Consider the following 18,530-nt stretch of genomic DNA (forward strand, 5'->3'; position numbering starts at 1 on the left):
CTCAGGAGGGGAGGAAGGGAGCCAGAGTCTGTATTTCTGAGTCTGCTGAAGTCACCAAGCAGCGGGAGGAACAGAGAATGCTTTCCATCTGAGCCACAAATCACACTATGTTCTGCCCTGGACTTTGCCCATGCCTGTTTCCTTGGGTGCCGTGCCATGCCACTGCTTCCAGCCCTTTGTCAGGATTGCTGTCCTAGACTGACACCCTTCCCCAAAGTCTATCTCTATCTCTAGAGGGCTCTGGGGGTCAGTTACAGGCAAGCCCACAGGGCTGAGGGCTAGGACCTGGAGGCTCAGTCCAGGAGGCTGTGTGTGCTTGGGCTGGGGGGACCAATACCATGCCCGGGTCCAATGTCATGGTGATAGGAGCTGCGGGGTGACCAATGTCAGTGAAGGGAGGGGTGTGCAGTCAAATGCTGGCCTTACTTTTATGGTCAGGCCGTGAAGACTTCCTGGAGGAGGAGCTATCTTGGGAGAGAAAACCAGGGAGAGAGAGATGGTGAAGTTGGTGGGATCACTGCTTCTGGAGTAGATGCTGTTTGTGAGGGGTCCTGAAGACTCACCAGCAGAGAGAGCATTGAACAGCTGTGTCAGGGCAGAGTGGGACCAGGTCACGTAGAACATCTGTGTGACCTCAGAACTGGAAGACTGGCCCCCAGATCTCTACTGTAGGAAGCAGCGCCCACACTGAATTTGGGATTTCCTTGTCATTTGATAAGGAAACCTCACCTAATGTGTCCTGATAAGGGCCAGGGTCTGGTGGTTGAAACAATAATGATGATAGTGATGTTAGGCTACAAGTGTTGGGTTCCAGCTCTGTGTGAGGCAGAGTTCCATATGCACGTTCCCATATGTGACCTCATTTAATCTTCATGGCAGCAATCTTGTATGAAGGGCACTCACCTTAATCTCTTTTTTAGAGATGAGGAAATTGAGGTGCAGAGAAGGTGGTTCTATGCCTGAGGTCCTATGGTCTTCTCTCTTTTCATCCTGGAAAACACTTGTCATTCTTTAGTCACAAGTGAAATGTCTCTTCATCTTTGATGCCTTCCTTCTCCCCCAAGGCAGGCAGTTGCTCTCTCCTCTGTGTTCCCATGACATGTGTCATATCATCTCATAATATGTGTTGTTTTTCTCAGTTTCTTTTAGTGGTTGGAGCATCCCCTAAGACCCCATGGACTGCAGCATGCCAGGCTCCCCTGTCCTTCACTGTCTCCCAGAGTTTGCTCAAACTCATGTCTATTGAGTGGGTGATGCTGTCCAACCATCTCACCCTAAGAGCAAAGAATGTGCCTTCTCCATATCTGCAGTGCCCAGTGCCAGAACAATGCTGGATACACATTTGATGTTCAGTGAAAGCTTCCTGCATAGAAATAGGATTAGTAACAACTCACAGTTATACAGAACTTAGAATTTCCCCAATATTGTCACATGCATGATGTACTCATTGAGGTGCAGTAGGGCAGGTCTACCAGTTGTCCGATTGAAGATGAGGCTATGAGGTCAGTGAGATGTTAGACAATATTCTTAAGGTTGCTCAGCTAATAAAGAGGTAGAGACAGGGATGAAGCCTAGGTCTTGCATTTCCAAATGCCTCTCTATTCCCTCTCCTTAACACTGTCCCCTTGACTCAAGTATTTTCAGCAACAGAGGCTCAGTATGTGAGCATTCTGATGGAAACCAAAGCCAATCTATTCACAGACCTCCGGTGGTTAGCTGGAGCAGGTGAGGCAGGTGATGATTATGGTGCTTGACTTCCTGCCCTTTTGTTGTTGTTGATCAGTTACTCAGTTGTGTCTGACTTTGCGACCCCATGGACTGCAGCACACCAGGCTCCCCTGTCTTCCACCATCTCCCAGAGTTTGCTCAAATGCATGTCCATTGAGTCGGTGATGCCATTCAACCATCTCATACTCTGTTGCCCCCTTCTTCTCCTGCCTTCAATCTTTCCCAGCATCAGCATCTTTTCCAATGAGTTGGCTCTTTGCATCAGGAGGCCAAAGTATTGGAGCTTCAGCTTCAGCATCAGTCCTTCCAGTGAATATTCAGGGTAGATTTCCTGCCCCTTTAGAAGTCTTCAAAGAAAGAGGACCACAGCTGGCTTCCTTTGAAGCCAAAATCCAGTTCTGTTCCAGGCATGATGCTTCCTGAGCAGTAGGCAAATATCATCTTTATTCTCCTTTACTGAATTCAAAGCAGTCTGTATTGGTTTAACATTGGCATAACTGAGCGTGTCTTTTCTCAATCCATACTTGAAGTAAATCTAAAATATTATAAACATCTGAATTAGAAACTTCAAGGAATCTACAGATACTATCCCCTCCAGGAGGCAGACTATAACTGTTTACCCCTCAAATGTGGGCTGCATGTAGTGACTTCCTTCCAAAGAGTAAAGGAGGGGAAAGAGTTACTGGACAGCTGGGAAACCCGACAAGCATCATGAGTGACAGGTCATATTATAGCTTGTCCCTTTGCTGTGATGAAATGAACATGATGTCAGATTGGTGCAAAACTAATTGCAGTTTCAGACTATGAATTTTAAGACATTATAACTAGGCTCAAGCACATCTTTATTAATCAAAGTAGGAACCATTTCAATCAACACATTTTTGCCAACGAGAAAGAAGTTTATTTATTCCTGTAGTGTAAAAATCCATGCTTCGGGATTAGATGGATTCTCGGAAAGCATTTTCTGCCTCCTGCTGGTTGTAGAAGCGTTTTCCCTGCAAAAAGTTGTCGAGATACTTGAAGAAGTGGTAGTTGGTTGGCGAGAGGTCAGCTGAATGTGACGGATGAGGCAAAACTTTGAAGCCCAATTCGTTCAACTTTTGAAGCAAAGCATTTGTTGTTGTGCGATGTGCATTCGAGTGTTGTCGTGGAGAAGAATTGGGCCCTTTCTGTCGACCAAGGCCAGCTGCAGGCATTGTAGTTTTCATGCATCTCATCAATTTGCTGAGCATACTTCTCAGATGTAATGGTTTCGCTGGGACTCAGAAAGCTGTAGTGGATCAGACTGGCAACAGACCACCACACAGTCACCGTGACTTTGCACTTTTGGCTTTACCTCTGTGGTCTTCCTCCTCCAAACCCATAGCTTCAACCTAATTCTGAAAAAACTTCAGAGAAGCCTGTACTGAGCAATGTTGTACAAAATCCTTGACTACTTACTCCTCAAAACTGACCAGGTCATCAGCAACAAGAAAAGTCTGACACATCATCATAGTTTAGAGGAGCCTAAGAAGACATGGTGGCTAAAAATAATGTGGCATCTTACATGGGACTCTGGAGCAGAAAAGGAATATTAGGTGAAAACTAAGAAAATCCACATACAATGTGAGCTTTAGTTAATAATAAGGTACAGGGACTTCCCTGGTAGTCCAGAGGCTAAGGCTTTAAGCTTCCACAGCAGGGGTCATGGGTTTATTCCCTGGTCTGGCAACTATGATCCTGCATGCCGCTCAACGTGGCCAAAAAAAAAAAAACATAATAAGGTACAATATTGGTTCATTGCTTGCAAAAAATGTACCCATACTAACATAATAAAGAAACTGGGTGCAGAATTGTGTGTGTATATATATATATATATATATACATATATATACACACACACATGCACACTCACACATTGTACTATCTTTGAAGCTTTTCATAAATCTAAAGCTATTCTAAATTTTTAAAAAAGTTTATTTAAAGAAAAGAAAGTAGAGGAAGGAATTCTCATATGTTCCTGGTGAAAATGCAAAAATAGCACAGCCATTTTGTAAAACAGTCTGGCAGTTGCTTATAAACCAAAGATACACGCAACCCATGACTCAGCAATTCCACTACTTGGTATTAACTAAAGCCTATGCGGACACCAAAGCCAGTGTGCAAATACTTCCAACAGCTTTATTCGTTAATTACCAACAACTGGAAGCAATCCAGACATCTCTTAGCCAGTGATGGTTCCGTGAGACGTGGCAGGTCCATACAGTGAAATATTACTCAGCAATAAGAAAACGGAGTTCTGGGAATGTAGCGGAAGTGAATCCCAAATGCAGTGCATTGAGTGAGACAAGTCAGACTGGAAAGGAGCCATGCTATGGGAATTTACTTTTATGACATTTTGGAAAAGGCAGCCCTGAAGGGACAGAGAATAGGTCTTGCCAGGAGCTGGAGACTGGGGGAGGTGATGGACCACAGTGGATGGGGCAGTATTGAGGGGATGATGGTTCTGTTTTTGATTGTGGTCATGGTTACATGTGATACACACGTATTTATCAAAATTCACAAAATTGCATGCTAATAAGGTGCATTTTATTACATGTTAATCATGCATTAGTTTAAATAAATACAAACTCAGGGATGATTGACCACTTTTCAAGGTTGCCATCCCAGGATTTGAATAGGAGTCTCACCTACCGCGTTTGCAGTGCCTGCATTTCCTGCTGTTCAGTCTGCCAAAAGGACACTGCTGTGGTTTGCTGTGGATGTCACCATGCTACTTCCTGTTTGGAGACTTGGAAGCGAAAGCCGTAGTTTAGGGACAAGGACACAAGCATGGACGATGGCTAGGCTCCTGGCTTAACAGTGGTGAATTAGCTGAGTCCTTCCTGTCCACCCGCTTCTGATACAGTCATGACACGGACTTGACCTTACTTTTGGTGTGAGGCTTTGTGTGGCTTTTTTTGGGGGCTTCCCTGGTGGCTCAGATGGTAAAGAATCCACCTGCAATGCGGGAGACCTGAGTTCAATCCCTGGGTGGGGAAGATCCCCTGGGAAAGGGAATGGCTACCCACTCCCAATATTCTTGCCTGGAAAATCCATAGACAGAGGAGCCTGGCAGGCTACAGTCCATGGGCTGCAAAGAGTCAGACACCACTGAGAGAGTAACACTTAGAGCTGACAGAGCGCTTTCCCAGGCGTTCAGCTGTGTGATCTGTGCATGACCTCTGCCACTTCAGTGGGATGTGTGTCATCTCCGTGTTAAAAAGAGGGAGACTCTGAGAGCTCGTGCTTACCTGTGTGTGCATGTGCATTGGCTTGGCCCCTCCATGGGTTGGCTAATTAATATAAAATACATGGTATAATAATCTGGCACAATAGATGTTACCGTTTATGCATTTTACAGATAAGGAATATAATTACTTTACAAATGAGGAAACAGAAGTTCTGGGAATTTCCCAAGGCCACTTGACTCGTATCAGAGCCAAGAGTTGAACTCAGAAGTTCAAGTTCCAAGTTCTTCTATGATCCCATGAGCTGGTTGTGTGACTTTTACATGGAGTGTAGTTAACTGGATGGTGTTTTGCCGTGAATATTCACATCTTTTCTGTGTCAGTGAGTGGAGATTGTAATTAGCATCCACCCAGGTGGTGCTAGTGGTGAAGAATCCACCTGTCTACTCAGGAGATGCAAGAGATGGGGGTTCAATCCCTGGATAGGAAGATCCCCTGGAAGAGAGCATGGAAACCCACTCCAGTATTGGTGCCTGGAGAATCCCATGGACAGAGGAGCCTGGCAGGCTATTGTCCATGGGGTCCCAAAGAGTCGGACATGACTTTAGTGACTTAGCATGCATAGAGGCTGGTCTGAATGCACCTCATCCCTGGCCTTAAGAAGGTGGATAACACTTGGCAGGAACCTTGGCCAAAACCCTCTCTGCCCCCTGGCCCCGCCCTTGGGTTTGCTAGTCATCCTCTACGATTATACTTATTTTTAGAGCCTTTTTCATCTGGGGCTGTGTTTCCTACTTCTCTGCTTGCACTTCCTTTTCTCCCATTTATTCTAAAACTGTCCATCTTGTCCCTGAGGACCATTCTGACCCCAGTCTCATCCTCACTGACTGCTTCCTTGCCCCTTCCCCTGATTTCTTGGACCACGCACAGGTCTTTCTATCTCTCCTTGCCCTGCTCCCTACTCAGGGAGCCCCACTGGGGAGGAACTGGAGACACAGAACCTGTAACTGGAGCTTCCCCTTCCCTGCTCATCGCTGGCATTTCTGAGCACACCTGGCTTGCTGATTCTCAAGGCAGAACCTCTCATCCCCAGGCAAGAAGGCAGGAAAAGAGTCAGAGAATCATCCAGACTGTAATCATAATGAGAGAGGCCTCCAGATGAGCCCCACATAACCCTAGACTTCTTTTCATAATCCCCACAGAGTTATCATCTACCCACCCCTCGTCAGTTTTCTAATCAGAATCTTAAAGTAAGATACCACTGTGCTCAATCGTGTCCTACTCTTCTTGATCCCATGGACTTTAGCCCACCAGGCTCCTCTGTCCATGGGATTCTCCAGGCAAGAATACTGGAGTGCATTGCCATTTTTTTCTGTAGGATATCTTCCTGAACCAGGGGCTGAACCTGAGTCTCTTGCTTCTCCTGCATTGGCAGGCAGATTCTTTACCATTAGAGCCACCTGGGAAGCCAAGATACCACTAGTGTGATTGAAATTAAGAATGAGTACTGGGGACTTCCCTGGTGGTCCAGTGGTTAAGAATTCACCTTGCAATGCAAGGGATGCAGGTTTTATCCCTGGTCAGGGAACTAAGATCCCACCTGCAAAACAGCTAAGTGTGTGTGCCCGCAAGTACTGAGACTGTGTACTACAACTAGAGAATCCATGTGCTGCAATGAAAAATCCTACATGACATAGCAAAGATCCTGTGGGCTGCAACTAAGACCCGACACAGCCAAATAAATAAATAAATATTAAAAAGAAAACAAATAAAAAAAGAATGAATACTGAAGGCAGAGAGAAAGAAATACTAGTCCCTTTTGATGTCTGGCCTCATTTAGAGGACTTGCTTCAGTCCTGACAGAAATAGGTTTTTATAGTCCCACCTGTGCAGGATGGTCATGACCTGCAGTGACCTTATTCTCACTGTGTGATGGAAAGTCTGCTGGGCTCAGAGTCTGGAGACCTGATCCCATTGGAGCCTATGAGAAACCGAGCATCCCTTGTTGACGTCATGGGTACCTGAGAGCGTTGGTCACTGAATGACTCCAGCCTTAAAGCTCTTTTTTAAAAAATTGGGATATAATTGCTTTACACTGTTGTGTTGTTTTCTGCTGTAGACTGAAGTGAATCAGCTATAAGATCCCCTAGAGAAGGGCATGGCTACCCATTCCAGTGTTTCTTGCCTTGAGAATTCCATGGACAGAGGAGCCTGGTGGGCTATAGTCCATGGGGTCTTGAAGAGTTGGGCACAACTGAATGACTAACATTTCACTTTATACATTTATCCCCTCCCTCTCGGACCTCCCTCCCACCCCTCTAGGTCATTACAGACCACCGAGCTGTTAATGCTTATTTCCACCCCGTTGTAGTCACCTCAGCCCTATGCTTAGCTCCAGACATGTCTTGAGAAAGATATACCATTCCTTTCCTCAAATCCCACCCAGGCTCACTCCCAGGATAACCCACATTCCTGAACTGGCACGGGATTCCTCCCATATCACTCCCATCCCATTAAACAGGGAGCCCCCTGGGGACAGTGACTATATCCACTGTCCTCTGTCTCCCCACTGTGCATGGCCGCAAAGTCTGCACACAGTTGGCTCACAGAGGCTTTTAGGAAGATTTTCAGGCCAAGAAGGCCCTTCACTTACAGTGGTGATGGTGGTTTCGTCGCTCAGTCATGTCTGACTCTTTTCGACCCTATGGACTGTAGCCCGCCAGGCTCCTCTGTGGGATTCTCCAGGCAAGAATACTGGAGTGGGTTGTCATTTCCTCCTCTAGGGGATCTTCTGACACAGGGATCGAATCTGAGTCTCCTGCATTGCAGGCAGATTCTTTACTGCTGAGCCACTGGGGAAGCCTACAGTACAAGCTTTCAAAGCCTAGATGGCACTGTTGCTAGAGTCAGATCAGGTGTGTTCTGAAATCTGGTGAGGAGGGAGAGAGAAGCAGAAAGGGGCCTGGAATGCTGGCTTGCTGAGTTAGACAGGCTGCAGAAATGCAGGAGCCCTACCTCGCCAGCGTGGAGGGCTTTGCCCTTTCCACTGCATCCTCCCCAGCATGGGTTTAGCTGGCCTTCGAGGCAACCTTGTAGTTGGCAGGGCACTATATCCATTCTAATTATAAAGAATGGCAGCTCAAAGAAATCCAGTTGTTCAGTCGTTCAGTCATGTCCGACTCTTCATGACTTCATGGACTGCAGCACGCCAGGCTTCCCTGTCCATCATCATCTCCCAGGGTTTGCTCAAACTCACGTCCATCAAGTCGACGATGCCATCCAACCGTCTCATCCTCTGTCGTCCCCTTCTCCTCCCGCCTTCAGTCTTTCCCAGCATCAGGATCTTTTCCAATGAGTCAGCTCTTCCCATAAGGTGGTCAAAGTATTGGAGCTTCAGCATCAGTCCTTCCAATGAATATTCAGGGTTGACTTCCTTTAGGATTGACTTCTCTGATCTCCTTGCAGTCCAAGGGGCCCTGAAGAGTCTTCTCCAACACCACAGTTCAAAAGCATCAAATCCAGTGCCCAGGCTAAAATTATGTGGCAGTTAATTGGCAGAGGTTTTTACCCCTCGTACCTGGTGGGCTTCACCCTACCAGGTGAGGGATCTAAGCGGGCAGGGAAGGCGGATGTGGTCAGGGATATGGAGGTCCCAAGAGAGCAGGGGGTGAACTGGATGGAGTCTGGTTCTCAGCCAGACTGATAGCAAGGCCTCAGCTGAGCCTGCACCTTGAGTTGTCTGCCTTTGTGACCAGGGGAGAACAGTTGTTTTGGAGGGAACAAATAACAACACGTACAGGTTCTTTGAAGAACAAAAATTGTGGGTAATTTGCACACTCGGGATCTGAGGTCAGTGGTGATGTCTGATATAAATGATGATCTATTCTAGGATGCTGCTCTGTGGTCATTTGTGTCTATCATTTGTCCCCCACTTTACCACGTTCGTGTGTTTCTCATTAAAATAAAGCAAATAAAACCATCTTGTGCATGAGTCAGGATGAGGGTCATGACTGTGCCCATTTAGCAGATGAAGAAATAGAAAGAAATGTTAAGAGGCACAGCAAAGATCGCACAGCAGATAGAGCGGTTGAACTGAAACTTTAGCCCAGTGTGAGGCTGAAATCAGATCTAGAAGTCACAGAATTAGGAGAGCTGTTGTTGATGTGGAAGGTAAGGCATCAGAGACCAAAAACGTCTCTAAGTAGAGTGATGAATGATATACACATTTATGGAAAACTGAGGGACATTTTATATCTGTTACTTACAGCATCTGATGGTCACTGTTCTCCTGTTTCTCCCCAGGACGATGAAGATAAGCTGACCTGGAAAGATCGTTTCCCAGGTTACCTGATGAACTTCGCCTCCATCTTGTTCATGGTAATTTCCTGGTGGGAATACCTGGTTCTGCCATGTGCATGGGGATCCTGCTGTGTGAATGCTGGGGGTGTTAGTCTGTGATGTTTCGAGGATGATGAGGGGCTAGTGAAGATGAAGCCATGGTCCTCTCAGAGGGACAGGAGACAGGTTCGACTGCTGGTCCAGGAAGATCCCACATGCTGGGAAACCTGTGCACCACAACTATTGAGCCTGTGGTGCACAGAGCCCAGGAAGTGTGACCCTGAGCCTATGTGCTGCAACTACCAAAGCCCTTGTGCCTCGAGTCCCTGCTCCGCAGCAAGAGAAGCCACTGCCAGGAGAAGGCCACACAATGCAACGAAGAGTAGCCCCTGCTCACCCCAACTGGAGAAAAGCTTGCACAGCAATGAAGACCCAGCACAGGCAAAAATAAACAGATGAATAAAATTATTAAAATGCATTCCAAGTTGGATAATAAATTATATAGCCCCCTACCAATTTGTTTTTTTTTTTAAATCCTTATATTATGCTAACGTTTCCCCCCATTTTTTTTTTCATTTTTAAAAAAATCCAGTCTCCAGAAGGGGCTTGGCATTACCCTAGAACAAGGTGTGGAATTTGAAATAAAGGGGTCAGGATGATGTTTGTAAAAGAGTGGCTTTTATTGTTACAGAATTAGCCCAGGGCACCTTTGGCAATGAAGTTGAGTATCCAGTATCATTTCCTCTTCTACCCGTAGTGACTAACCCTTGGCAGAAGATGCCACGACCATGACCACGAGGAGGCTTTTAGCGATGCCAGTCTGTCATCTGTTGGGGGTATTTTTCATGGAGTGATGAGAGCCAAGAAAAGTGCAGTGCAGCGTTCATCTTCCTCATCCATGGGAGAGGCCTGGCTGGACAAAGATGAAGCTTCTCTTTCTTCTCCAACCCAGAGTATGGAGCTAATGCTCCTTTCCTTTTTGACTGAATCCTCTTTTTGTGTCCTTTTTCTATGGGAGGATTATCAGAGGCAATTCCCTCCCTTTAGAGCAGGGTGCCTAAACTTTCCTCCCACGCCCAAGATAACCATTGGCTCATGTTTGTATATCAGAGACCAGTCATCAGAAACCCTCCTCCATCACTTGGATTATCAAGTGGCCTCCTAACTCAGCTCCCTGCTGTTACTCTGGCCCCAGCCTGCTGATCTTTTCTAAATCTAGGTCACCTCACATTACTCCTCTGCTCAAAACTCTTTAAAGGCATCACATCTTGAGGCCAAAATCTTTGTTCTGTGTTCACGGATGCTGAACAGAAATATGGAGACCTTTCAATTCAGTCACTCCGTTGTGTCTGACTGCTTGCGACCCCAGGGACTGCAGCACGCCAGGCTTCCCTGTTCTTCACTATCTCCTGGAGCTTGCTCAAACTCGTGTCCATCGAGTTGGTGATGCTATCCAACCTTCTCATCCTCTGTCATCCCCTTTTCCTTCTGCCTTCAATCTTTCCCAGCATCAGGGTCTTTTCTAATGAGTTCTTCTCTTCGGGTGGCCGAAGTATTGGAACTTCAGCTTCAGCATCTGTCCTTCCAAGAAGGAAGAAAGTGGCTTTATTTCTTTGCCAGGCAGAGAGGGAGCACAGTAGTCTTGCGCCTCAAGAACTGTGCCCCCTTCCCTGGGGAGTAGGAAGAGGTCTTATAGCCAGGACTATGGTCAGGGGTATGTGGTAAAGATCAAGGTCGTGACAGTTTTGCATTCTTCTTTCTTCTGCAAAGTTTCAAAACAGCCACAACACTGGGTCTGTTTGGATCCAAGGGTGGTGATGCTGACAATTTAGGGAGTGTGCAGGGTCTCAGTGTGCCTGCTCAGTCGTTTCAGTCATGTCTACTCTTTATGACTCCATGGACTGTAGCCCTCCAGGCTCCTCTGTCCATGGGATTTCCCAGGCAAGAATACTGGAGTGGGTAGCCAGTCCCTTTTCCAAGGGAGCACCCTTATTGTATGGGTGCCATGGTCTTCTCAACTTCCATTCAGAATGCAAGTCCCGGAGGGTAGGGACCAGATTAGCTGTCCCTCCTATGTCTCTCATCGTGTGAAATTAGGACTCTGGGCTCCATAACATGGCTTCCACTGCAATTTGGCTGTATCCAGATGTAAGATTATGGAATTCAAACACTAAGAGCCACAAGAATGTACTGTGCAACTTGGGGAACACAGCCAATATTTTGTAATAACTGTAAATGGAAAGTAAAGTTTAAACATTGTATTAAAGAGGCTCCCCTGGTGGTCCAGTGATTAGGACTCTGAGTGTCCACTGCAGGGAGTACAGGTTTGATCCCTGGTCAGGGAATTAGCCAAAAAAAATGTATTAAAAAAGACCCACCAAGAGACCCAGAGGCCATGATAGGTGACCACGTGCAGGAGGGGGAAACTGCCAGAGCTGAGGGTCAGCAAATCTTTACCAAACATGTTCCATGCAGGAGGCACCTCTCTGTAGTTGCAAAAGGCACAGAGAGAAGTACATGATCAATTTCCCCTTTTGGTCCAGCTGGGGGACCTGATCACAAACATGAAATACAGCTCACATGGTGCAGTAAGTGGTCAGAAAACACTTGTTGAATTTAATAAACAAAATCAATAACACAGCCAGAGTGATGAGAAGCGTGCTGGATTTGGTGCCAAAAATCCTGGGTTGAGCTTGGAACCATAGAGAAGAATTCAGATCCTGGATGGAACTAAATTGTATCTACCAAAGGTGTAGCACGTGTGGTTACTATAAGAAATCATGCTAAAGTAGGTGTGGCTGCAATAATGAAATCAGGAGGGCACACATGGATTAGCTGGTTTTTTAATACTGATATTTTATGAATATGTAATACCATTCATCCGATTAATTGAGTTATTATAAGCATTAGCTTAAAGTTCAGTAATATCTCACCTTAATCAAGTGATATTTAGTGAGAGGCATGTTCTTCAAAATGACCATGGGAAATGTGGGTAGAATCTGTGAGTAGATAAAGTCACTGTTTGTTGGCCTTTGTCTTTTTTGATAGCATGTTGCTGAAACATTAGTCTGTAATTTTTAATTATTCATTATGCTATGCTTAAAGCAATTAATGTGAGAGCTATTTTGTTTTCTTGATAATTGGATGTAGTGATTAGAACATGTTTTGTATTACACTAGAGTTTTTTTTAGCTTTTTATTTATATTGGAGTATTGTTGTATTTCCTCTTCTTTGGGATGGTTTTGGTCACTGTGTCCCGTGCAGTGTTATGAACCTCCATCCATAGTTCCTCAGGACCTTTGTCTATCAGATCTAATCTCTTGAATCTATTTGTCACCTCCACTGTATGATAATGAGGGATTTGATTTAGCGCATGTGTGAATGGTCTAGTGGTTTTCCCTACTTTCTTCAATTTAATTTTGCAATAGGAGCTCGTAATCTGAGCCACAGTCAGCTCCAGGTCTTGTGTTTACTGACTGTATAGAGCTCCTCCATCTTTGGTTGCAAAGAACATAATCAATGTGATTTTGGTATTGATCATCTGGTGATGTCTATATGTAGGGTCGTCTCTTGGTTTGTTGGAAAAGGGTGTTTGTTATGATCAGGATGTTCTCTTGACAAAACTCTGTTAGCCTTTGCCTTGCTTCACTTTGTACTCCAAGGCCAACCTTGCTTGTTATTCCGGGTATCTCTTGACTTCCTTTTGCATTTCAATCCTCTATGGTGAAAATCACATCTTTTTTTTGGTATTAGTTCTAGAAGATCTTGTAGGTCTTCATAGAATCGTTCAGCTTCTTTGAAGTGGTTGAGGCATAGACTTGGGTTACTGTGATGTTCAATAGTTTGCCTTGGAAATTAACAGAGATCCTTCTGCTGTTTCCAAGCGCTGCATTCTGTACTCTTTTTGTTGACTATGCATACAGCTGATGAACAATGTCATGCTAGTTTCGGGTTGACAGCAAAGCAACTCAGCCATACGTGGGCGTGTGTCCATTCTCCCTCTGTGGATCAACTGTTGTTGTTGATGATGATGGCTTTGCCATGTATCTCGCGGACCTCGGACCAGTCCCATTGCTGCTTCTTGGTCCTCGTTTTCCTTGTCTGTGAGGTCAAAGGCTGGATGTGGATGATCCCTAAAGGCTGAAATTCCTTAGTTTCTACCATGATCTGGGAGCTGGGTTTGTAATATGTGCCTTGTGAGCTTGAGCAAATCACCTCCTACACCTGTTTCCTCACCTGCAAATTGATCCTGGCATGGGGTCGGTGCTCTCCAAGCTCTTCCCACTTGAAAATCGCAAATCTTGAGGTGTTTGTGGGAGACACCAAAGGAGAGGTTCAGAAGAGTGGGATGGAAAATCAAGACCAGGGAAGTTGGGGTGGCAGAGCACAGCATCTGGGTGCTGAAGAGGGGCATGAAGGTGGAGCCAAGAAGGAGAGAGGGTGGGGAAAAGGGGTGCCCTGAGTGAGTGGAGCAGGGCCTCTAGAAGAGGAAGAATCTCAAGAAGTGAGGATTCTGAGCCGGTAGGTCTAGACTATTCGCCTGTTTCTCAAGCTCACAGGCGAGACGGCGGGGTCCAAACCACACTTTGGGTGACCAGGAAGCATGCTCTGTCCTCAGCTTGGCGGCAGGGGGGCCTCTTAAAGAAGGAGGTGGAAGCTGGTCTCCTCCCCACCCCTAGGACCCCAAAACAGGGGATGTTTTTGCCATGGCTGTTTCCCCCATCCTCTCTGTACACCTAGCCCTAGGTGTGTGCGCGCACACACAAACACACACACTCTTCGATGCCCTGGTCTCTCCACTTTGCTGCATCAATGCTTCCATCACTGGCCTTCACTGCAAAGGCGATTTTGAGGGGAAAGAATCTCACAGCATGTTTTCCAGGCCCTTGCTGTCTGGCTGTGACGATCCCAGAGGAGAGGGAGGTGGGATGTCTCTGTTGTTGGTGGGCAGTGATGTCATGTCCAGGTTTCCCTATGTCCAGGGTCCTCATCCCTCCCCGGTCCTGGGGGCTGAGATTCTACCACCCCGCCCACACCCCATCAGGGGAGGGGCCTCCCACCAAGTGTTTTTCTCATCTAACCTCTCCTCCACCCACCCCCCCCACCCCCTGCACACACACAGCTTCCCTCTCCCCAGGGCCGCTGCCATCCTGCCTTCCTTACAGAGGGGCCCCTTTTTCTCACCATCGTCCACAGACACATGTTTATAAAGCACACGAGGATGCACAGTACACGGCTGAGGCTGTCACTGGCACCCCTGGTGGCCCGGGACTTCTGCACGTGGCCACATCTGCAACCCATTCTCCAGCGCAGCCCACCCAGGTGTCATTCATGGGCTGCAGGGGCCAGAGGCTCCACCCTCCTCCTCTCCCCTCACCACCCCCATCCCCTACCCTCTTCCTCCCCTCCTTTCTAGGGAGGGGACACCACAGTCCAGGGCAGTGTGTTTTCTCACAGGAACCTTTCACCTGGCTCTTTCTCTCCCCATGTTTTTCATTTCGTCCTCCCCAGCCAGCATCCACCCCTCCTTCCCCACCCAGAGGGGATGTGACTTGAACCGCCTCCTTTTGCAGAAAGAATTCAAGAAAGAAGACTCTACCGATGGAAAGGAATTAGAGCCTTGACCTGAGCAGGTCACACACCTAGCTGATCCCCTCCACCTTCTGCCCCTCACATCCTTGTGCTTCATGGAAACGGCCCCTCCTTGACTGTGATGGGAGGGGAGAGGGAGTCTCGTCGTTCTTAGGTTCTGGAAAAAGGAAGTAGGGCTGGCCCTCCAGGTCAAGTGGCTGGTAAACTCTCCTTCTAATTTTCTAGTGGAGTCTTTAGGGTTTTCTATGTAGAGGATCATGTCATCTGCAAATAGTGAGAGTTTTACTTCTTCTTTTCCAATTTGGATTCCTTTTATTTCTTTTTCTGCTCTGATTGCTGTGGCCAAAACTTCCAAAACTATGTTGAATAGTAATGGTGAAAGTGGGCACCCTTGTCTTGTTCCTGACTTTAGAGGAAATGCTTTCAATTTTTCACCATTGAGGATAATGTTTGCTGTGGGTTTGTCATATATAGCTTTTATTATGTTGAGGTATGTTCCTTCTATTCCTGCTTTCTGGAGAGTTTTTATCATAAATGGATGTTGAATTTTGTCAAAGGCTTTCTCTGCATCTATTGACATAATCATACGGTTTTTATTTTTCAATTTGTTAATGTGGTGTATTACATTGATTGATTTGTGGATATTGAAGAATCCTTGCATCCCTGGGATAAAGCCCACTTGGTCATGGTGTATGATCTTTTTAATGTGTTGTTGGATTCTGATTGCTAGAATTTTGTTAAGGATTTTTGCATCTATGTTCATCGGTGATATTGGCCTGTAGTTTTCTTTTTTTGTGGGATCTTTGTCAGGTTTTGGTATTAGGGTGATGGTGGCCTCATAGAATGAGTTTGGAAGTTTACCTTCCTCTGCAATTTTCTGGAAGAGTTTGAGCAGGATAGGTGTTAGTTGCAGGATATAAAATCAACACACAGAAATCCCTTGCATTCCTATACACTAATAATGAGAAAACAGAAAGAGAAATTAAGGAAACAATTCCATTCACCATTGCAACGGAAAGAATAAAATACTTAGGAATATATCTACCTAAAGAAACTAAAGACCTATATATAGAAAACTGTAAAACACTGGTGAAAGAAATCAAAGAGAACACTAATAGATGGAGAAATATACCATGTTCACGGATTGGAAGAATCAATATAGTGAAAATGAGTATACTACCCAAAGCAATTTATAGATTTAATGCAATCCTTATCAAGCTACCAACAGTATTCTTCACAGAGCTAGAACAAGTAATTTCACAATTTGTATGGAAATACAAAAAACCTTGAATAGCCAAAGCGATCTTGAGAAAGAAGAATGGAACTGGAGGAATCAACCTACCTGACTTCAGGCTCTACTACAAAGCCACAGTTATCAAGACAGTATGGTACTGGCACAAAGACAGAAATATAGATCAATGGAACAAAATAGAAAGCCCAGAGATAAATCCACGCATATATGGACACCTTATCTTTGACAAAGGAGGCAAGAATATACAATGGATTAGAGACAATCTCTTTAACAAGTGGTGCTGGGAAATCTGGTCAACCACTTGTAAAAGAATGAAACTAGAACACTTTCTAACACCATACACAAAAATAAACTCAAAATGGATTAAAGATCTCAATGTAAGACCAGAAACTATAAAATTCCTAGAGGAGAACATAGGCAAAACACTCTCTGACATACATCACAGCAGGATCCTCTATGACCCACCTCCCAGAATATTGGAAATAAAAGCAAAAATAAACAAATGGGACCTAATTAACCTTAAAAGCTTCTGCACATCAAAGGAAACTATTAGCAAGGTGAAAAGACAGCCTTCAGAATGGGAGAAAATAACAGCAAATGAAGCAACTGACAAACAACTAATCTCAAAAATATACAAGCAACTCCTACAGCTCAACTCCAGAAAAATAGATGACCCAATCAAAAAATGGGCCAAAGAACTAAATAGACATTTCTCCAAAGAAGACATACAGAGGGCTAACCAACACATGAAAAGATGCTCAACATCACTCATTATCAGAGAAATGCAAATCAAAACCACTATGAGGTACCATTTCACACCAGTCAGAATGGCTGCGATCCAAAAGTCTACAAATAATAAATGCTGGAGAGGGTGTGGAGAAAAGGGAACCCTCTTACACTGTTGGTGGGAATGCAAACTAGTACAGCCACTATGGAGAACAGTGTGGAGATTCCTTAAAAAACTGGAAATAGAACTGCCTTATGATCCAGCAACCCCACTGCTGAGCATACACACTGAGGAAACCAGAAGGGAAAGAGACACGTGTACCCCAATGTTCATCGCAGCACTGTTTATAATAGCCAGGACATGGAAGCAACCTAGATGTCCATCAGCAGATGAATGGATAAGAAAGCTGTGGTACATATACACAATGGAGTATTACTCAGCCATTAAAAAGAAAACATTTGAATCAGTTCTAATGAGGTGGATGAAACTGGAGCCTATTATACAGAGTGAAGTAAGCCAGAAAGAAAAACACCAATACAGTATACTAGTGCATATATATGGAATTTAGAAAGATGGTAACAATAACCCTGTGTACGAGACAGCAAAAAAGACACTGATGTATAGAACAGTCTTATGGACTCTATGGGAGAGGGAGAGGGTGGGAAGATTTGGGAGAATGGCATTGAAACATGTAAAATATCATGTATGAAACGAGATGCCAGTCCAGGTTCGATGCACGATACTGGATGCTTGGGGCTAGTGCACTGGGACGACCCAGAGGGATGGTATGGGGAGGGAGGAGGGAGGAGGGTTCAGGATGGGGAACACATGTATACCTGTGGCGGATTCATTTTGATATTTGGCAAAACTAATACAATTATGTAAAGTTTAAAAATAAAACAAACAAACAAACAAAAAAAACTCTCCTTCTAAACATAGTGCCCAGAGACCTCTGTGCCAGTTGTCGTCTGTTGTTCAGTCGCTAAGTCTGAACTCTTTGCAACCCCATGGACCGCAGGTCTCCAGGCTTCCCTGTCCTTCACCAGCTCCCAGAGTTTGCTCAAATTCATATCCATGGAGCCGATGATGCCGTCCAACCATCTCATCCTCTGTTGCCCCCTTCTCCTGCTGCCCTCAGTCTTTCCCAGCATCAGAATCTTTTCCAATGAGTCAGCTCTTCCCATAAGGTGGTCAAAGTGTTGGAGCTTCAGCATCAGTCCTTCCAATGAATATTCAGGGTTGATTTCCTTTAGGATTGACTGCTTTGGCCTCCTTGCAGTCCAAGGGACTCCCAACAGCCCCCATTTAAATGGCCTGGTAAAGTGATGCTTTGCTCACCCTGAGGACCAAGAGTCTAAAATTCTCATCCTGAAAAAAAAAATAATAAAATAAAATTCTCACCCTGGATTTCTTTCCCTTTTTTCTCCTTCAAGCCACCTTTCGTACCCACCCCCTAAAGCTCTGCCTCTAACCCTTGTCAGCTCAGATACCTTCAATGGCTCCTTGTTGCCTTTCAATAAAGATGTATTTTATTTTTGATTTTTAAACTAATTTGTGAATTCTTAAAATATTATTTATCCATTTTTTACATATTATTTGGCTGTGTTGGGTTTACTTGAGGCACACAGGCTCTTCATAGCATCACATGGATCCTTCGTTGTTGTGCGTGGGCTGTCTAGTTGTG

The 18,530-nt window shown here is 45.3% G+C and overlaps 1 protein-coding gene across 1 annotated transcript in view; it reads left to right on the forward strand.

The window, feature by feature from the left end:
- Positions 1–18,530, forward strand: part of ANO2 (anoctamin 2) — a 341,322-nt gene that overhangs the window by 250,808 nt on the left and 71,984 nt on the right. Inside the window, exon 15 of the mRNA XM_061418167.1 lies at positions 9,240–9,314. Coding sequence (XP_061274151.1) covers positions 9,240–9,314 — 75 coding nt within the window. The remainder of the gene's footprint in view (positions 1–9,239; positions 9,315–18,530) is intronic.

This window comes from Bos javanicus, chromosome 5 (genome assembly GCF_032452875.1).
Source record: "Bos javanicus breed banteng chromosome 5, ARS-OSU_banteng_1.0, whole genome shotgun sequence".
Taxonomy (NCBI): domain Eukaryota; kingdom Metazoa; phylum Chordata; class Mammalia; order Artiodactyla; family Bovidae; genus Bos; species Bos javanicus.